At 37.9% G+C, this 22,444-nt stretch overlaps 2 protein-coding genes and 1 long non-coding RNA gene across 3 annotated transcripts; 2 read left to right on the top strand and 1 right to left on the bottom strand.

Moving 5' to 3' along the window:
• The first annotated feature begins 9,022 nt into the window (after positions 1–9,022).
• On the top strand, positions 9,023–11,699 carry LOC139890611 (peroxidase 60-like). The gene is made up of 4 exons (XM_071873499.1): positions 9,023–9,241; positions 10,477–10,656; positions 10,760–10,922; positions 11,251–11,699. Exons 1-4 carry the CDS (start codon positions 9,023–9,025, stop codon positions 11,697–11,699), a joined length of 1,011 nt encoding a protein of 336 aa, XP_071729600.1.
• Positions 11,700–13,049: 1,350 nt separating this feature from the next.
• On the top strand, positions 13,050–14,890 carry LOC139866543 (uncharacterized). Its single transcript, XR_011765490.1, has 4 exons — positions 13,050–13,085; positions 13,160–13,238; positions 13,613–13,694; positions 14,834–14,890. It is a non-coding gene; the product is annotated as an uncharacterized lncRNA (long non-coding RNA).
• A 2,433-nt stretch (positions 14,891–17,323) lies between these two features.
• On the bottom strand, positions 17,324–22,030 carry LOC139890603 (uncharacterized). The gene is made up of 4 exons (XM_071873491.1): positions 21,993–22,030; positions 21,597–21,690; positions 19,616–20,799; positions 17,324–17,327 (listed from the first exon to the last, which is right to left on the bottom strand). Exons 1-4 carry the CDS (start codon positions 22,028–22,030, stop codon positions 17,324–17,326), a joined length of 1,320 nt encoding a protein of 439 aa, XP_071729592.1.
• Positions 22,031–22,444: the final 414 nt, after the last annotated feature.

Raw genomic sequence — 22,444 nt, 5'->3', positions numbered from 1 at the left:
TTCAATTAGTCCTATGGCTCAATACGACTCGATTAATATAGCATGTGAATCAAATCATCAAGTTTCATGCAAGACACAAGTATAAAAGCATGTTAGAAAGATTGCATAATTAATTGATTAAGTTTGACAAAAAGTCAAACTTGGTCGGGTCAAAGTCAACGAAAAAGTCAACATGTTCGGGTCGGGTCCTGAACTATTTTTCTGAGGTTTTTAATCATATATGAGCATGTTAGAACAAGTTTCATGTGAATCGGAGGTCCGTAGTATGCCAAACATTTTTCGTATTTTGGACATGGAGGTCAGAACCTGACCCCCTTATATGTCGCGCCGCGACAGGAAAGGCCGCGCCGCGGCAAAGGCCGGGTGCTGGTGCCTGGCCAGTCCCAAATGTTCAAGTCTCAATCCAAAACCTTTTTTTGCATAAAACACAAACCGCTAACACTTAGGACTCGCACCTTATATCGTTGGAAAGCTCTTTTGACGTAGAATGCAACTAAACACAATTCATCAATCAAAAACCTCATTTGTAACAACCGAGTTTTCAAACCAAGTGATCATTCAATGCACACATTAATGCTTCAAACTCACCAATGCACATTTAATGATTTAGGCATTCAATGCATACATATGACATGCCATTTTGTAGGTAATCGAGCATACAATACAACTAACTACTTACTAACAATAATTCATGGCATTCATTGTATCATCTATTCATTTCAAGCTTATCAACCCTAACCCAAATTCACCAAAAATCACTAATCAAGTTTATGGAGTTTTCTCAAGCAACCTACACCTCAAATTGAAGCTAGTGATACTAGGAACACAATTAAAACATGAACTTTCATCATCAAACAACATATGAACACCTAAAACTCAAGATTATGCAAGTGTTCTTTCATAATGAACTAGTTACATCAAAATTGCAAGAATAAGCATACAAATCACATAATCATACTAGACTTGAGCCATAGACACTAATTAACAACTTTATAACTCAAAAATCTCAAGAACACATAAAATTAGTGATTTTAGAAAGTTACCCAAAATTGATGAAATCGGTATGTAATCGAAGAGGAGATCGCGAGGAGTTCAAATATGTAATTTGTTTTGATTGAATCCTTCTTGAACGAATTTGGATGATGATTTCCTTTTGATGAAATTAGAGAAAAATATGGAAGTATTTTAGAAAAAGAGAAATGAATGGATAATGGTGGGGAGGTGGTTGACTTAGTCAAAAGCTAGTCACCACTTTGGTGTTTTGGCGGAACTAGTCCCTCGAGTTCGATTGCGGGTGCGTTAAATTACCTAAACATGATAATTTAAAACGCGTATTAACGAGATGTGTTATAAACATATAACGGAACTTAAATAGTTAAACGGAAAATTGACGGAAAAAGGCGGGATGTTACATTACCTACACCTTAAAAGAAATTTCGTCCCGAAATTTAAGCAGGCGTAGTAATCGTAGTTTCTTCCTCAGAATCTGACGTTTCCGGAACCGGGAATAGATGAGGGTGTTTCTTTCGCATTTGATCTTCCCTTTCCCAAGTAAACTCGGGTCCTCTTTTGGCGTTCCATCGGACCTTAACAATCGGGATCCGGCTTTGTTTTAATTCCTTCTCGACGTAGTCCACAATTTCAACCGGTTCCTCCACAAAATGGAGTTTGTCATTAATAGTAAGTTCCTCGAGAGGGACGACGATATCGGGCTCGGCGAGACACTTCTTCAAGTTAGATACATGAAAAGTAGGATGGACGGAGCTTAGTTGAGGCGGAAGGTTTAAACGATAAGCAACGGTTCCAACACGCTCTAAGATTTCGAAAGGACCAACATACCGCGGATTTAGTTTCCCACGTTTCCCAAAACGGATGACACCTTTCCAAGGTGCGACTTTTAACATGACGCGGTCACCGACTTGAAATTCGAGGTCTTTGCGTCTTTTGTCGGTGTAGCATTTTTGACGACTCCGGGCCGTCCGAAGCCTATCTCGGATTTGAAGAATCTTTTCGGTTGTTTCGTGAATGAGTTCGGGCCCGGAAATTTGCACGTCACCCACTTCGGCCCAACAAAGAGGAGAGCGACATTTTCGACCATATAACGCTTCAAAAGGTGCGGCCTTAATACTCGCGTGATAACTATTGTTGTAAGAGAATTCGGCGAGAGGTAAGTGATTGTCCCAAGCTTTTCCAAAATCAACCACGCAGGCTCGTAACATATCCTCTAAGGTTTGTATTGTACGTTCACTTTGCCCATCGGTTTGGGGATGATATGCGGTGCTCATGTCCAAACGCGTTTCCAACGCTTCTTGTAACGTACGCCAAAATCTAGAAACGAAACGACCATCTCGGTCGGAGATAATCGATAACGGTACTCCGTGTCGGGCTACAATCTCTTTAATGTAAAGTCGTGCAAGTTTCTCCATTTTGTCGGTTTCTTTCATGGCGAGAAAGTGCGCGGATTTGGTGAGACGGTCAACAATGACCCAAATTGTATCATAACCGCCCGACGTTTTCGGTAGTTTGGTGATAAAATCCATCGTGATCCTTTCCCACTTCCATTGCGGGATCTCGGGTTGTTGAAGTAACCCGGACGGTCTTTGGTGTTCGGCTTTGACTTTAGCGCAAGTCAAACAATTGGCGACGTATCTAGCAACCTCCTTTTTGATGTTCGGCCACCAATATTGTTCTTTAAGGTCATGGTACATCTTATTGGCGCCGGGATGAATCGAGTATCGTGATTTGTGGGCTTCGTCTAGGATGAGGTTTCGTAGATCGCCATATCTAGGCACCCAAATTTTTCCGGCGTAATATCGAAGTCCGGTCTCCTTAACTTCGAATCGGGAGACGAGAATGTTTAAAAGTTCGCGTGCGATGTTGTTGTCCTTAAGAGCTTCATCTTGGGCTACCCGAATTTGGCTATTAAGGTTGGAGTGGATGGTGATATTCAAAGCTCGGACACGAAGAGGCACCGCTCTTTCCTTTCGACTTAAGGCATCGGCCACTACATTTGCCTTCCCGGGGTGGTAACGAAGCTCGCAATTATAATCGTTCAAGGTCTCAATCCACCTTCGTTGTCTCATGTTTAGTTGCTTTTGATCGAAGATATGTTGGAGACTTTTGTGATCGGTAAAGATGGTACTTTTGGTACCAAGAAGATGATGTCTCCATAACTTAAGTGCAAAAATGACGGCACCGAGTTCAAGATCATGTGTCGTGTAGTTTCGTTCGTGGACTTTGAGTTGTCGAGAGGCATAAGCAATGACTTTCTTTCGTTGCATTAATACGCATCCATAACCGTTTTTCGAGGCATCACAATATACAACAAAATCATCATTGCCTTCGGGAAGTGACAAGATAGGAGCGGTGGTTAGCTTAGTTTTCAAGATTTGGAAAGCGGTTTCTTGTTCGGATGTCCAAACGAATTTTCGTTCCTTGTGAGTTAACGCGGTTAAAGGACGAGCGATTAGGGAGAAATCCTTGATGAATTTACGATAGTATCCGGCGAGACCCAAGAATTGACGAATTTGAGTAGGAGTAGTAGGAGTCTCCCATTTACTAATGGCTTCGATTTTTGCGGGATCGACTTTAATGCCTTGATCACTTACAACGTGACCGAGGAATTGAACTTCCTTCAACCAAAATTCACACTTGGAGAACTTGGCATAGAGTTGTTCTTTTCTCAAGAGTTCAAGCACGAGTCGGAGATGTTCTTTATGTTCCTCTTCGCTTTTTGAATAGACCAAAATATCGTCGATGAACACGATAACGAATTTGTCGAGGTACGGTTTGCACACGCGGTTCATGAGATCCATGAACACCGCCGGTGCATTTGTGAGACCAAAAGGCATGACAAGGAATTCATAACTACCATAACGAGTCCGGAAGGCGGTTTTGGAGACATCTTCTCCCTTAACACTTAGTTGATGATAACCCGAACGGAGATCGATTTTTGAATATACACGAGAACCTTGTAGTTGATCAAAGAGATCATCGATGCGAGGAAGAGGATATCGGTTCTTAACCGTCAATTTGTTTAGTTCACGATAATCAATGCACATTCGTAGGGATCCGTCTTTCTTCTTGACGAACAAAATCGGAGCGCCCCATGGTGAATGGCTAGGTTGAATGAAACCACGGTCAAGTAACTCTTGGATTTGACTTTGCAATTCTTGCAATTCGGATGGAGCGAGTCTATATGGTGCACGCACTACGGGTGCGGCTCCTGGAATAAGATCGATTTGAAATTCAACCGGTCGATGAGGTGGAAGACCCGGTAATTCGTCGGGAAATACATCGGAAAAGTCACTAACAATCGGCACATCATCGATGCGCTTTTCATCGGCTTCGACTTTCTTAACGTGAGCAAGAATTGCGAAACAACCCTTACGTAGTAGTTTTCGAACTTTAAGGCACGAAACGAGATTGAGTCCGGTGCAATTTTTGTCGCCATAGACAATCAATGGTTCACCATTCTCGATAGGAATTCGGATTGCGTGAAGATCGCAAAGAATGTGAGATTTATTTTTGACCATCCAATTCATACCGATTATTACATCAAAACTCCCTAATTCCATGGGTATCAAGTCAATTTCAAATTCCTTACCCAAAATGTTCAAAGTACACCCCCGGTAATATGTGTCGGCACTTAAGAGTTTTCCGTCGGCCACTTCGATGGAATAAGTAGTATCTAAAGGGTGTGGTGGAGTGCAAAGGGTAGGAGCCAAAGTCTTAGACACAAAACATTTATCGGCACCCGAATCGAATAAGCAAGTAACATAAGAGTTGTTGAGAAGAAACGTACCCGTGACTAGTTCATTGTCATCTCGGGCTTCCTCGGTGTTGATGTTAAAGGCTCGGCCTCGGTTGTTGGGGTTGGCTTTCTTTTTCGGGCATTCGTTCTTATAATGGCCCGTTTGGCCACATTCGTAACAAGTGACCGTTTTTGGAGGATTGGGCCCCTTTCGAGCAACGGGGGCGGCGTTTGTACAATTGTTGGCCCTATGACCAACTCCTTGGCAACGGTGACAAATTAGCTTGTTACATTCGCCGTGATGATGCTTGTGGCATTTGTTGCAAAAAGGTAGGTTCCTGACATAACCCTTCTTGCCGTCGTTGTTGAAAGGCTTTTTGGTGAAGGTGTTGTTGTTGTAGTTGGTTGATGGAGTGGCTTCCCATTTCCTTTTGTTGCCACCCGACTTGTCCTCGGCCTTAGGAGCCGGCACTACGATTTCGTCAACCGTTTCGATTAATTGGCGGGCCATGTTCATAGCGGCTTGATGAGTAGCGGGTTTGGATGACATCACCCCTTGTTTGATGCTTTTTGGAAGACCGAGCATGTAGAGCTCAATCCTTTGAGATTCGGGGTTAACAAGATTAGGACACATCAAGGATAGTTCGGCGAAGCGTTGATTATAAGCTTTAAGATCGTTTCCGACCGCTTTCAAAGCTCTTAGTTCTTCCTCAAGCTTTCGGGTTTCTTCGCGCGAAAAATATTCAACAATCATCTTTTCCCTTAGATCGGCCCAAGAGAGGGCATGAGCTTCATCGGTACCCACCGATTGAACATAGGTGTTCCACCATGTTAGAGCAATTCCGGAGAAAGTGTGGGTGGAGTATTTGACCTTGTCTTGATCCCGACAACCGCTTATGCTAAAGACGGCCTCCGTTTGTTCAAACCAACGAGTAAGCACAACCGGTCCCCCGGTTCCATCATAAGTGTGAGGTTTGCACCCCATGAAAGCTTTGTAGGAGCACCCTTCGCTAGAGTTACTGGCTCCTTGGTTATTGTTGTTGTGGTTGGTGTTATTGTTGTTGTTAGACGAGTGACCGGCCATGGCCGCATCCACGGCGGTGGCTATCATACGTTGCAAAGCTTGTTCGAGAGTTTCATTTCGTCGTACACGGCGAGGAGCCATTGTTCCTTCAAGACACAAGAATATCATTGATTAGTATTTTCAATAATACTAACCGTGATATAGAATAAAGACAAAGAGAAGTTTTTTTTTTTTTTTTTTTTTTTTTTCCTCGACTCGCCTTAAATTCTTTATGTCATAATGTCGGTATGTTCATATGAGTCACCGTAATATAATTTCCGGGAATTATATTACCCTAATTCATATGTGCATTCGACATTACATCATATAGTCAAGGTGGCGTGTCAATTAAATTATACAACGCAAGATTTAGATAGAATAAGAGTAGATATGAGTAGAAGAGTTAGAGTATAAATGCACAATTTGTCAAGTAATTCCTATGTCAAGTCTATATGCCGGTTGTAGTCTAGACTCACCAATGTACCCTATGACTCGGGGTCGACACCAATGAACTCTAAATCCCTACAACCAAGGCTCTGATACCACTTGTAGCGACCCCGACAAATCGTCAAATGACGGCGTCATCTACGTATGGTCCCATTACATGGTCGTAAGTCTTTATAACAAAGTTTGACCGAAAAATATGTCGCATTCATTTCATAAATAAGGATGTTTCAAAGTTTACAAAAGTAGTTTCCATAACAAGTACATAACAATGTTTAAAGTTTGTATGAAACACGTGCGACACAATTAAAAGTAGTCAAAAAAGACGCTCCACGTATGCAAGTATACTCGACATCCAATGCAAGTATCAAAAAGTATGAGCGGAAGCATGTATCACCTAAGTTCAAGGACCTGAGAAAAACATAGAGAATCTGTCAACGAAAACGTTGGTGAAATCATAGGTTTAAATAAGTAAGTGAGTAAAAGTAAGTTGAACCACAAGATTTGCAACATCGATAAAGTCATAGTACATTCTAAAAGTTAATATTCACGAGCACTCAATTATCAAAGCTTAACATTCCGTCCGTTGAACCCCGTAATAATAGTGTTAGAACATACACTGTTTCCCGAAAATATATTTCACCCGTAGACGGTAGCGAACCGTCCGAAGTGAGGGTTTGTCAAACCCATATGGCCATATAACATAAGTTCTCGCTTACACCATCTGATGTAACTAATGATAATCGAATTGAGGATTTGTGTTCAAACTCGTATGTAGAATGTTTGTTTTCCCTGTACTTGTGTTCACGTAGTTTAAAAGAACGTTTATGTTTTCTCATCCCAAAAGTAAGTTCAAAAAGAGTAAAAGTGGGACTATGATCTCACCTTGTATGCACGAACCAAAAAGTACTTCGACAAGTAACGTGTGCAAAGAACAATGCTAGTCTTGACCTAAACAAATAGGTTGTATCAATAACGATAGTCACGAAGGGTCAAAGATGTTCAATTAGTCCTATGGCTCAATACGACTCGATTAATATAGCATGTGAATCAAATCATCAAGTTTCATGCAAGACACAAGTATAAAAGCATGTTAGAAAGATTGCATAATTAATTGATTAAGTTTGACAAAAAGTCAAACTTGGTCGGGTCAAAGTCAACGAAAAAGTCAACATGTTCGGGTCGGGTCCCGAACTATTTTTCTGAGGTTTTTAATCATATATGAGCATGTTAGAACAAGTTTCATGTGAATCGGAGGTCCGTAGTATGCCAAACATTTTTCGTATTTTGGACATGGAGGTCAGAACCTGACCCCCTTATATGTCGCGCCGCGACAGGAAAGGCCGCGCCGCGGCAAAGGCCGGGTGCTGGTGCCTGGCCAGTCCCAAATGTTCAAGTCTCAATCCAAAACCTTTTTGTGCATAAAACACAAACCGCTAACACTTAGGACTCGCACCTTATATCGTTGGAAAGCTCTTTTGACGTAGAATGCAACTAAACACAATTCATCAATCAAAAACCTCATTTGTAACAACCGGGTTTTCAAACCAAGTGATCATTCAATGCACACATTAATGCTTCAAACTCACCAATGCACATTTAATGATTTAGGCATTCAATGCATACATATGACATGCCATTTTGTAGGTAATCGAGCATACAATACAACTAACTACTTACTAACAATAATTCATGGCATTCATTGTATCATCTATTCATTTCAAGCTTATCAACCCTAACCCAAATTCACCAAAAATCACTAATCAAGTTTATGGAGTTTTCTCAAGCAACCTACACCTCAAATTGAAGCTAGTGATACTAGGAACACAATTAAAACATGAACTTTCATCATCAAACAACATATGAACACCTAAAACTCAAGATTATGCAAGTGTTCTTTCATAATGAACTAGTTACATCAAAATTGCAAGAATAAGCATACAAATCACATAATCATACTAGACTTGAGCCATAGACACTAATTAACAACTTTATAACTCAAAAATCTCAAGAACACATAAAATTAGTGATTTTAGAAAGTTACCCAAAATTGATGAAATCGGTATGGAATCGAAGAGGAGATCGCGAGGAGTTCAAATATGTAATTTGTTTTGATTGAATCCTTCTTGAACGAATTTGGATGATGATTTCCTTTTGATGAAATTAGAGAAAAATATGGAAGTATTTTAGAAAAAGAGAAATGAATGGATAATGGTGGGGAGGTGGTTGACTTAGTCAAAAGCTAGTCACCACTTTGGTGTTTTGGCGGAACTAGTCCCTCGAGTTCGGTTGCGGGTGCGTTAAATTACCTAAACATGATAATTTAAAACGCGTATTAACGAGATGTGTTATAAACATATAACGGAACTTAAATAGTTAAACGGAAAATTGACGGAAAAAGGCGGGATGTTACATTACCTACACCTTAAAAGAAATTTCGTTAACAGTCTCTCTTTAAATTAGTTTTGTTTATTATCCAATAAAGCAAAAATTATTGCAAAAGTATTATATTTATACATTGAAATTTAATTTACAAAATGAAAACCTTCTGTACAACAAAACAATCATGTCTACACGTCTCTTTCCCCCAATATAGAACTAATATTAGCACAACGTGAAGACCATTCTAGCTAGCAATAATCTGCTGCTCATAGTATCACTCAATCCTATAAATACCATATATTAATCAATTCTTCTTCATCATCCCAATTCAATAAAGAATACTTGAACACAATAATACGAAAAGTTAATTAATTAATCCCATGGCAAACTGTAAAGCAGCTGCATTTGCAATTGCTTTCATCTTTTTAAACCTTACGGGTCATTGCTATGGTGCTCTCCAATTTGGATTCTACAAAAACAAGTGTAAAACTTCAGACGTTGAGGATATCGTACGAAAATCAGTTACTGCCAAGTTTTTGAGTGACCGAACAATTGCCCCTGCTCTTATTCGCCTCCAGTTTCATGATTGCTTTGTTAATGTAAGTTAATCAACTTTTAACATTTTTACGCATGCAAGTACTACATACTCTACATGAAATATATAGCTTAATGCAAATTGGAGTTTGTTAATGTAAGTTAACCACCAAACAGTTTAGAATTACCTTAATGAATCCCTCAATTTATCGAGTTTGTTCGCCAATCTCACGCCCTTGGAGTTTGTTAACAATGTCAGAACATTTGTTATCAATACAATACAAAAAATTTCATCGAATAATAATAATGTTTGTAACAACATAAGTGCGGAATAATAAGAACGGGTCCAATGAATTATATGATGTACATTATATACTTTTGAATACGCAACTACAATCACTAATAGTTCACGTATATAATTAAGGGGCAACAAAATAGACCGTATGTCTTTCTCTAGCTATACTAAAATGATTAGTGTTAATGGAATGAATAATTTCAATCATGATCACTCATTTCGGAGATCATGCCAATTAGATAACTCTACTTTTAGCTTTAGGAAATCAAAATACACGTAGTCTTGTATGTCTTGCAAATGGGTCAGGTTGGACCGATTTAGGTAATGTGTCTAAATGGTTTTGGGTTGAAATAGATCATGAGTCAAACGGGTCAAATTATTAAATGAGTCCAAACGGGTAGGTTGGAGAACGGGTCAAATGGGTCATGGGTCAAAAGAAATTATTTTAGATATTAATTAATAAATGTTTTTTAAATACGGAGTATATATATATATATATATATATATATATATATATATATATACATATATGAGAAAATATTAATTGATATACATAATAAATGATATAACCATGAGTATTTTCACAAATATTTGACAGATGAAACTTAGTATAATCTTTATTCCAGACATTAGCAGAATTTTTTTTTTTTTGGGTAAGCGAGGAAACCCTCCTATGAACGAGCACATTGGCTTCCCCATAGAAGGTAAAACCTCGGGTAATCAAGCCCCCCGAGCGCGAGACCTGGTACTGGGTGAATTGCGCATTATGCGCACCCTCTAGTCACACTCCCTTTTTGAATAATTTGGCATAGCCAGGAATTGAACCTGGGTGGTGTGCTTCATTGGGCAACTCGGTGGCCACTCAGGCAAGCCTGAATGGTTATTAGCAGAATTCACTTAACTAAAGTTTTTACTCATCTTATTGAAGTTAGGTCCGACTGTTGTTTTTCTCAATAAATGTAAGCGAACCTTAATTGATGATTTATATTTTACATGAATTTTAAGGGTTGTGATGCGTCCATTCTACTAGACGGAAGCAACTCTGAGAAAACAGGAGGACCAAATCAAAGCGTTAGGGGGTTTGAAGTGATTGACGCTGCAAAAGCCGCAGTTGAGAAGATTTGTCCAGGAATCGTTTCTTGTGCTGATATTATCATCATGGCTACAAGAGATGTCGTTTCACTGGTAAGATGTTTCTACATTAATTATTCACAAGATCCTATTAGGAATTTACACTTGATTTATTCTATTATGTCTTCTTATTTCTAAAACTCATTTGTATATATAGAGTGGTGGAGGTAGATACAATGTCCAAACAGGAAGAAGGGATGGAACTATCTCTCTTGCACAGAATACAGCATTCCTCCCTGGCCCTTCTACATCCGTAACAAATGCCATTGCTGCTTTTAAAGCCAAAAATCTCAACGCCACCGACATGATCTATCTTCTTGGTAATTCATCAAGTTCCTACTCCAAAGATCACAAATTGTCATGTTCATATATACATATAAGGGTTGATTAAAGCAAATTAAAGTTAATTTTACCAAATCGTCATAAGATAACCTAGTGATCTGGGTCTGTCTTGATAATCTAACAAGAGGTCTGAAGTTCAGACCTCACTAGTTACATATATTGGGGTGGTCAGGGTTAAGGGGTGAAAACTGTCACAAAATAACCGGTTAGGTTGCGTAAATATGAGTAAAAATACTTACATTCCTCAGATAGCTTGAATGGAAAAACCTTTAATTTTTTTTTTTTAACATTTTTGGTTTTGTGTAGGTGGTCACACTATCGGAATCACTCATTGTTCTTTCTTTCTTGATCGTCTTTACAACTTCCAGAATACCGGGAAACCCGACCCCACCATGGATTTGAAGTTGTTAGCGTCCCTAAGACGCACATGTCCTCAAGATGGATCGGTTGATAGTGCAGTGAACTTGGATCAAAACAGCACTAGTTCTGAAGTGATGGACAAATCTTTCTACAATCAAATTATACTACACAAGGGAATTCTTCAGATAGATCAAGAGTTGGCATTGGATCGTTTGAGCAGGTCAACGGTTGCAGCCATTGCCAAGTCATCTGATTATAATACCAAATTTGGTCAAGCCATGGTTAAGATGGGTACCATCCAAGTTCTCACTGGAACACAGGGACAAATTAGGAAGTCATGCAGAGCAGTTAACAACAAGCTAACTATATTACCTACTAATCCTTTAATTGGCTGATTATAAAATCTAATTTAATTATGTATTTTTATCTCTGATGGTTTGAGGTTATCATTTTGCTTCATTATATATATTGTCATTTTCAATAAAGCTTTACGCTTTCATGGCTAGCTTCTTGTTTGACTAGGAATTTTTTTACCTTATATTTTTCTTTCAACTGCGCCATATATAATTTATATTTTACAGTTCTGATTATTTAAAAGCCGGCCATTTGGTAAATAAAATTTTTCGATTTTAACTATATATATATATATATATATATATATATATATATATATATATATATATATATATATATATATATATATATATAGTGGTAGGATCAAGAGGGAAGTAACCATTCGGGGGAAGCAAAAACTTTTTTTTTTTTTTTTTGAAAAAACTTTGTTCACGGACATTATAGATGAGATGAAAATATGAACATTTAGTAGAGACACTTTGTGATAAATGTTTTTATTTTGGCGGGAAAACGCTCGAAGAAGTAATATATAACAATTATCGTGTTTTTCGAGCGTATTTTGAGGTTTTAGCTATTGGGGTTTAGATATTAGGGTTTAGAAATTTAGGGTTTAGGGTTTAGATTTAGGATTTAGATTGAGTTTTTAACACGAACGGTTTAGAGTTTAGGGTTTAGGGTTTAGGGTTTGGTGTTTTGGGTTTATGAAACCCTAAACTCTAAATCGGGCTAAATTTTACTTCACAAAACATGAAAAAAAAACGTTCATATTCTTCACGAACAATATTATCTTGAATGTTATTTTTGTCGATCGTTTTCCCGCCTAAATAATTACATTCATCACGAAGTGTCTCTTTTAAATGTTCATATTTTTGTGTGATCTTGATGCCGGGAAAAAAAAAATTCAAAAAAAATGAATTTTTTTTTTTTTGCTTCTCCCGCTTCCCCCGATTGGTTACTTCTCCATTGATGCTGCCCCTATATATATATATATATATATATATATATATATATATATATATATATATATAACCACTCAGGCTTGCTTGAGTAGCCACCGAGTAGCTCAATGAAGCACACCACTCGAGTTCAATGCTTGGCTCTGTCAAATTGTACAAAAAGGGAGTGTGACAAGAGGGAGTGCATAAAGCTCAATTCACCCGGTACCCGTCTCGTGCTCGGGGCTTGATTACCCGAGTTTTTAGGAGCCAATGTGCTGTTCATTGGAGCGTTTACTTGCTTACCCAAATTAGGGTTTCAATTTGTTTCGTCAATTTCAGCCCTTTGCTATGTTGAAGGTCTGTTACTTTTACTCGGTTTCCTTGAATTGGTTGAATATTTATAGTTCAAATGTCTCTTTCAGGCTAATCACGTCAAATCTTCATCTTTAATGGTGTTGTTGCTTAAGATTTCATAATTGACACCTGAATGTAAGTGATCGTTTCGTTCTATATTCTTAAACTTCAATTTCTTATTTTTAATTGTTTTGTTTACTTCTATTTAGGTATTGTAGTCGATTGTATACAGGTGTCTCTTTCTTATCGTTTTATGCAGGCTGTTTAAGGTTTCCATAATCGACGTCTGTAGGTGATTTTTTAATTCTTTGTTCTTAATTTCCAATTTCATTTTTTTTTTTATTGTTTTGTTTACTTCTGTTTATGTTTTGTAATCGATTATATGCAGGTGCTTTGTTGTTTTTGTTTACCTTTTAAAACTAGGGTGACTTTGTACAGGAATGGATCAAATGATTTTATTGAGTTTTGCATAATATAACTTAATGCATAATATTTATGACTGTGAATTGTGCTTACATTAATCGGTTTTTAGTGGTAGATAACAAATGTCGCTTCTGATTGTCTTATTTATTTTTCAAACAGCAAAAATGCATAATCAAACACTAATCGCACAGTCATTTTTGTTAAGGTTGATAATCTGATGCTGATAGAATGTTATTTAGGCAACGGATCAACAAAGTGGGGGCGTTGCGGAATCTGCGGTTCAAAAGGCGGAATCTCAGACAGCCTTTATTTGCTTCTCAGGTATGTTCCCTTTCTTTTTTCTCTCTCTTTTTTTTTTTTCTCTTTTGTGCAATGTTGCTTTCGAATCATTTGTATTGTTTATTTTTTGACCCTTTATCATTGTCTTATTTAGTATGCATCATTATGTTTCAAATGTATTATTATTCTATATATTACACAATTTTTTGTTGTTATGTTTTGTTTGTGTTTTTTGGCTGCTAATGTTAGTTGTATTTAAGCGTTCTATTATGATTCTTTTCTTAAGTGCATATGAATCCGAAGTGTTTGTTGATTACATTTTTTTATACGTTTTGCCTTTGTTGACCAGTGGGCAGGAAATATTGTAATTTAGCTTTTGTTGAAATTGTGTTCATACAATTGTGTGTGTGCTGTTTGATATAAATAATTAAAATGCCAACTAAGAAACGTCAAAGGAAACCTGCTGATCAGAGCACTCGAAGTCGGGCTGCTAATGACCATGGTTTTCTGGCAAACACGTCAGGGTTTTCTTCTAGACAAATAGGCGTTAGAAATATGTTGCGGGGACGTAATTGTACGGCCGGATTACCTTCTGATCAATCATCTTTCTTTATCGTTTCTGATGAAGTTTCTGGTAGTACCTCAAATTATGATGATCTTCATGCTGCAACTTCATTTAATCACACTAATGAATTGACTTCAGGTAATATATATTCGTTTATGTTTACTTATTTTGTATTTTGCGACAATACTTTTTGAAAACATGTTTTTCATTGTTGCGTTGTGTTTCTTTTCCTTTTACAATTGCAGATCCAATCTGTCCATCATTAGCTCAAACGTCTTTTGAAAATGAAAGAGTGTGCAGATCACCTGGTTGTTATGATGTTGGGTTGTTTAATTCCGTTGGTATGATATCGTATACGTATTGTAACTTACACTTCTTTTTTTATTTTACTTATAAATTGAATCGTCGCTTTTAATTTAGGTATTTTAGATTATTATTTTTCTCTATTTGGTTCATTGAACATGTGTCTGTTTCTGTACAAGAATTTGGGTGATTGTAATAACGTTTGCACTAAATGTAATGCTAACGTTTGGTACGAAGAACGAGCTAACTGGCAGTCTCGAGTTAACGATATACTTATTTATTATAACTTCAATGTCTTATTATCCTTTTGCAGAATCAACGAAATAATAACCCCACTCGCTGAGCTGAAGCCACACGATATAGGGAAAACAATCAAAGTAAAAGTTTATCGTATATGGGTAGCTAAAAACCCACCAGATGAAACTTCACTTGGATATGACTAGACAAATAGGTATGTATTGATATAATAATATATATCTTTCTATTAGTAAAAGTATTTAATATTTTGTACTAAAACTATAATTTAAATAATTAGAAGTTGTTTTGATGACTATTAGGGCATTCAGCCACTTTGAGATAAATAGTGTCAAAATGGGTGATTGCTAGCGCAAACATGTTCATTCTATCAAGTTATGTAAGTTTCCAAGTTTTGGTGCTTTATAAATCGATATTTATCATATTCCAGATGAACTGTAAATAGCTCCAACAACAACTTTTATAAATAATTTTAGTTGCTACTACCATTATACTTTTATGAAGATGCTGTATCACAAAACCATTTACCTTCATATCCAGGAAATATAATTGTTAAAACCTACATAAGAACAAACATAATAGACTTTTGGATCATTCATTTCGGGTTTGTTCGCTTCTATAAAGATATTGTATAGCTGGAGGTATTAAGAAATTTTTTGATTATTGATGTTTGCTATTTGTGGTTTATAAATATTTGTGTACTATTTTTTGAGCTTTACTAACATTTTTATATTTATAATTTACCTTATGCTTGCTGTTGTTCAAGGGTGATCTAATGTTTTCAAAGCAATTTTAAACCATAATGTATCCTCCACGCCTGACTTATGCTCTTTGCTCTCTTCCTATTTGTAAACCATGCCCATCTGTATTCCATTTTCTTCTCCAGTTAATTTGACACCATCAGAAGATGATCATCGTCGTTGCTGCAACTATCATCGGTGTCGCCTCTATACCACAACCACCACCACTGCCGCCGCTGCTAACGTCTCCTCCTCCACCGTCGCAGTTGCTATTACCTTCGAGGGTTCTAGATTTTGTAAGTTACGTTTATACTACTTTGATTTACCCGCTTTGTCCTTTTTTTAATTGATGATCTTGATGGAAAAATTAGGTTTCGTTGTTGTGGTTTGCTCCTGGTCATTGGATGTGTAACGCAGGTTTGTTTGCTTTGTTCTTTTTTTTTTTTGCTTGCTTAAACCCTTAATTTGGTGTTTTTTTTTTGTGAATTTTAGGGTCTGACTGATTTGTTTGCAGAAATATGAAATGTCAAAAGCTTCACATTTGGAAGCTGAGGTAAATTATTGACTTTGTTTGTGTATAATATAATGCAGTACACTTTAGGATGCTATGATTGTTGGGTGCATTTAAATGGACTTAACAGGTTTTTGAGAAGCTTGGACCAAGCTTATATGATCTTCTACGCAAAAACAATTATCGCTCATTTCCAATTGACCTAGTGCGCGAGATTGGCAGACAACTATTGGAATGTATAGCATGTGTGTAGTAATCGCTTAAGCTAGTCTCTTCCATATTTACTGTTTTGATTTACGGTCCTTGATGCATCTGTTCATAATTAGTTATTTCTGTTATTCTACTACACAACAACAACAACAACAATAATATCCAATCCCGCGCCTGCGAGGTATGGGGGAGGTAAGGTGTAGACAATCCTTCCTCTACCCTAAACTAGAAGAGAAGTCGTTTCTGTTACCACGAGTCGAGAGAATTCTCCACCCACGGTAAAGGAAATTCATCCCCCTCTCTACTCCAGGGTAGAGAGATTGCTTCCGTGAGGACCTCCGGCTAAAAAAAGACTTTTTTTTTTTTTTAAATTTAAAACTAGAAAATAGAAATTAAAAAATAAATTAAAACATACAAAGATAAATAAAAAATAATAATAAAAATAATAATAATAATAATAAAATATAGGGGGGACGCCATGAAAATGGTAGAATCAGATTTTCATGGGGTTTAAAGCATGCCTAAGAATCAATTTAGGCTCTGAGCGGCAGTCAAGACGCCACTAAAACGACGCTTGTCGTTGCCTCAATAAATAGAGCCAAAAGACCTTGTGGACAGCAACTCGAGGGCATGCCGGGTGGAAGTTGTTGCGCAAGCAAAGAGCCAACCACCCTTAGCAAACCAAAAATCACTCATGCACCTTTACGGTAGACACCCCCGAAACCACCCAACTAAAAGGAACCAACCAAGCTCTAGAGCAAGGGAAGTCGTCCTCAGCCATAATGGTCCCAAGATGCACCGAGCGATGCGAATCACTTGATCATACATACATGCATACATACGTACATACATACACACATACCTAAACCTACATACACACCAGACATACCTACGTATATACATGAGACATACCTACGTACAAGTATGAAACATACCTACGTACATACATACATGCATAAAGCCACACATACAACCATACATACATAGCATAAACACCCAGTCCTACATAAACCTATTAGCAAAACATACATACATGAGTGAATATACCACACCTGCAGACAAGTAAAAAACAAGCATACATACATACCTACCTACAAATATACATACATAAAAAACAAACTCACATACAAAAACATGTGTAACTGCATCACACCTTCATTACAAAACCTACATGCATGCATACATACATACAAACATACAAGAACCTACGTGCATACGTACAAACAACCAAGCAAGCATGCATACATCCAAAACCAAAGATACCAAAAACATACTCATTTAATAATATTAGTAACAGTACATAAAACTAATAAAAACGATAGTAATAGTAATACAAATAATAGTAATAATAATAGTTCATATAAATATTAATAGTAATAAATATTTGTAATACAAATACTAATACACTAATAATTAATAATAGTGATACAAAAAATAATAATAATAACAATAACAATACTAATAATTGTAATAGTAAGAATAATAACAGTAATAGCAGTAATAGCAGTAATAACAGTAATAACAATAACAATAACAATAACAATAACAATAACAATAACAATAATAATAATAAAAGTAGCCCTACTCAACTATTCTTATTCTAGCCCTCCACGCATCCCTATCAGAAGTCATGTCCTCGGTCAACGAAAGCTCCCTCATGTCGAGTCTTAGTCTATCCATCCACCTACGAGTAGGTCTACCCCTTCTCCTTACACCATCTACCGTGAGTGCCTCAACTCTCCTAACCGGGGCAATACGTGGTCGTCTCATCACATGCCCAAACCAACGAAGTCGTTCTTCTCTTAGCTTGTCGATGATGCTACTGACTCCAAGTTTTTCCCTAAACACACCATTTGGGATCATATCTAGCATGGTTTTACCACACGTCCACCTAAGCATCCTCATTTCTGCCACCTCCATCCTTCTCTCTTGGGCCTTCGTCATTGGCCAACATTCTGATCCGTACAACATGGCAGGTCTGATTGCCACCTTGAGGAATTTTCCTTTCAATTTGAGTGGTATCTTCTTGTCGCACAAGACCCCTTTCGCTGCTCTCCACTTCAACCAACCTACCTTAATACGATGAGTCACGTCCTCATCTATCCTCCCTGATTTGTGGAGGACCGAGCCTAGATATCTAAACGACTCTTGTGGGTGCAAGATCTGGTCCCCAATGCTGATGTTCCCTCCAACATTAAGTTCATCATCAGTCCAACCGAATTCGCAACTAAGATATTCCGTCTTTTGTCTACTGATCCGTAGCCCATTTTGTTCTAAGGCTTCCCTCAATTGTTCCAGCCTTCTATTAAGCTCATCCTTTGTTTCCGATACAAGCACGATATCATCGGCAAAAATCAGACACCAAGGGATGTTCTCTTGTATTCCTCGATACAGCTCGTCGAGGATCAAAACAAAAAGGAAAGGACTAAGGGCCGATCCCTGGTGCAACCCTACTTCTATCGGGAAATACTCTGTGTTTCCCACAGGCGTCCGAACGCAGGCCTTCGCCCCATCGTACATATCCATAATAGCTCTAATATATCTACTTGGGATACCCCTAACGTTAAGGGTCTTCCAAATCAACTTTCGCGGTACGCAATCATAGGCCTTTTCCAAGTCTAAGAAGACCATCTCTAGACCCTTTTGTTTCTCCCTATACTTCTCCATAACGCTTCTTAAAATATGAATTGCCTCCATCGAAGAGCGCCCTGGCATGAAACCAAATTGGTTTTCGGAAACCGTAGTTTCGCGTCGGAGTCTAGTCTCAATCACTCTCTCCCAAAGCTTCATAGTATGACTAAGCAATTTTATGCCTCTATAATTACCACAGATTTGGGCATCCCCTTTATTTTTGTAAATGGGGATAATCTCGCTGAGTCTCCATTCCATAGGCATTTTATAACTTCTAAGCGTCTTATTGTAAAGACACGTCAACCACCTGACACCATCCTCGCCTAGGCACCGCCACGCCTCTATTGGGATCTGGTCTGGTCCAACAGCTTTGTTTCTACCCATCTTTCGTAGTGCCGATCTTACTTCTTCCTGACTGATTCTCCTACAGAAATTGTTGTTCTGGAAATGTCCTATTCCCAAGTCCTGCGGGTCCTCTTGGCGCCCGGGTCCTTCACCCACGAAAAGAGATTGGAAATACCCTTCCCATCTTTTCCTAATTTCGTCTTCCTTTACTATGGTTTGACCGGCTTCATCCTTGATGAACTTGATGTTATCTATATCCCTCCTCCTACGCTCCCTAGCTTTAGCAATCCTGTAAATATCATTTGCTCCTTCTTTGGAGTCTAGTTTCCTATACAAAACTTCATACGCTTTATCTTTTGCACGGGCAACGGCCTTCTTAGCTTCTCTTTTAGCTTCTTTATACCTTTCTTCTGCCCTAGTTCTGTCATCACGTGTCCCGTCCCGACATGTAACGAGCTCCCTAAACCTCAGTTGCTTAAGTGCGACTTTGGTTTGAACCTCATCACTAATCCACCATGATTCTCTACAAGACTTGTGTCCTCTCGATGTCCCTACTGCCACACCTAAGGTTTCCTTGGCGACATCTCTAATAGTTGATGCGAAACTATTCCACATCTGATCTGCATCCCCATGAGTAACAGTATCCATTACTGCCTCTACTCTTTCCAAAACAGATGCTTTGAAAGTTTCGGCTTTCTCTTCATTCAGATTCTTCCAAAGGATCCTAGGTTGGGCGGGTCTCCCTCTCCTAGTAACCCGTCTCTGCGGAACCAAGTCCATGACCAAAAGTCTGTGTTGAGTGGAACAGGTCCAGGTAGTCAGGGCTTTACAGTCTCTGCAGGTCCTAAGGTCCCCTTTGCGAAGCAGCAAATAATCAATCTGAGTACTATGACCTCCACTGTGGAAGGTTGCTAGCTGAGCTTCCGTCTTCCTAAAGAAAGAGTTTGCAACAACCAAATCGTGGGCAACAGCGAATTCGAGAATGGAGCGTCCTTCTTCATTTCGAACTCCGTACCCAAAGCCCCCATGGACACCCGCATATCCGTCTGAAATCGTTCCTATATGTCCATTAAGGTCTCCCCCAATAAGTAATCGATGATCAGCGGGGCAACTCCTCACAACTTCATCTAACGATTCCCAAAAGCGACTTTTTTCTTCTTCGCCTAAACCAGCATGAGGTGCGTAAGCGCAAATAACCATGTAAGACTCCTCCTGGATAACTAACCTAACCGACATAATCTTATCGCTACACCTACCCACACCCACAATATTATCCTTATGACGGGGCCCTATAAAGATCCCTACCCCGTTTCTAGCTACTCTGGAACCCGAAAACCACAACTTGTAGTCACCAATGTCAACCGCCTCTTCACCCTTCCATCTGGTCTCTTGAACACACAATATGTCCACTTTACTCTTAAGTAACGTCTCTACAAGTTCACGGGATTTGCTCGTCAAACTTCCTACATTCCAACTACCTACTCTAATCCTAACACGAAAATCTCTACCCCTTCTAGACCTAGCCGCCCCTAAGCTCGAAGGACATGACCTCACGTGACCATCACTACGACTAGAGTCTATCTTACCCTATATAATAAACAAAAGGGAAAAGGCAGAAGTGGCAATATAATATAAAAATAAAAATATAATATAATAATAACAATAACAATAACAATAATAATAATAATAATAATAATAATAATAATAATAATAATAATAATCACTAATATAATAGTATAATAATAATAGTCAAGGATATAATTAATAAACACAACTTTGAAAACCTCTAAGGATATGAATACGCAAATACAGCGAAAAAGTAAAGCAGAAATATCACAGAGTATGGACTTAAGGAAAAGGGATCAGAGAGCCAAACACAGCCTTGTAAAGACAAGGAGTTTCCGGCAGGGGAGATTTCCGGCAGCAGTGATTTCCGGCAGCTCCAAGGCAGCAGACGGCGAAAATGGCGAGGTTTCTCGTTTACTACAAACCCTCGCTAGTAGATCCGTTATGTTACCTTCAGATCTGAGAATTTTGTGCCCTAATTGAAAAGGTATTGACAAGTAATTGATCGGATCCAAATTGATAAGTGGTGAAATTGTGGGTGCGTAGATCAGACGTTATTGGGGTTGTGTTCATAAATTTGTTGGAATTGTGTTATTGGGGTTCCACCTGACAAAGCTCGAGATCATGCTTGTTTGGTTTGTGGGTCCTTTTTAATTTACTAAATAATAATTAATTAATCACGATTATCTCATTGACTCCGGTGATCGGACGGAGGCGCTACGGAGGACAAAAAGTCCCTGTTATTCTACTATTGTTTTGAAATATGAACTACACTGCTTTTGCAGTTAACTTATAATAAAGTTTCCAATTTTTTGCACTTGACTGTAGAAGTTTCCCAATGGTATTGCAATATTGGAGATTGTAATTGTGTGTGTGAACGCTGCAATGCTATCTTTAAATGGTAACAACTGGCTAAATATTCAATAATGATATAAGACTTCGTTCTTCATAACTAGATTATTTTCAGGTACATGGTAATGTTGTACAAGCACAAATGAGTTATGTGGAAAAGGAATACTTGAATAAAATACCGCAACTAAATTTTTGCAACACATCATCTTTTCAAGTTCTCAAATTCTTGGCACATTCTATCCTAGGTATTTTGTTTTATTCAAATTCGTGGCAACAAACCTCCTATTCATCATATTTCAATCTCCATAATCTCCGAAACAACAGAAATATTGAGATTTCAACGAAGATTTGGACAAATATACTCTGTTTCATCATGATTTGCACTGTACTTATCAGTCATATTATTGTTGTGGAAAAACACATATGATATTATATCTTTGTGTTTATTTGAGCTTATAGTTCGACATGTGTTTTAAAACTGAATTATACACATTGATAGATACATGAAGTAAAATGTGCCGTCTAAATCGATAGCTTGCGTTAAAATCGCATAAACCTTAGAGCAGCAACGCTTCGTACCCTCAATTCTTGTTATATTAATTGAATGAGTTTTAATGTATATTTCATTGATATAACTTTTATGAAGTATTTATAATACATATTATATAATTGAGAGTTAAAGTTGAAGGAGAAAAACTTTAAAAAATAAAGTGTTACAGTTTAAGGGAGTAACAATTTGATACCAATTTTGTTTATAACAGTCTCTCTTTAAATTAGTTTTGTTTATTATCCAATAAAGCAAAAATTATTGCAA

The sequence above is a fragment of the Rutidosis leptorrhynchoides genome, chromosome 1 (genome assembly GCF_046630445.1).
Source record: "Rutidosis leptorrhynchoides isolate AG116_Rl617_1_P2 chromosome 1, CSIRO_AGI_Rlap_v1, whole genome shotgun sequence".
NCBI lineage: Eukaryota > Viridiplantae > Streptophyta > Magnoliopsida > Asterales > Asteraceae > Rutidosis > Rutidosis leptorrhynchoides.
The sequence above is the reverse complement of the archived record's forward strand: the minus strand, read 5'-3'. Positions and strand labels throughout refer to the sequence as shown.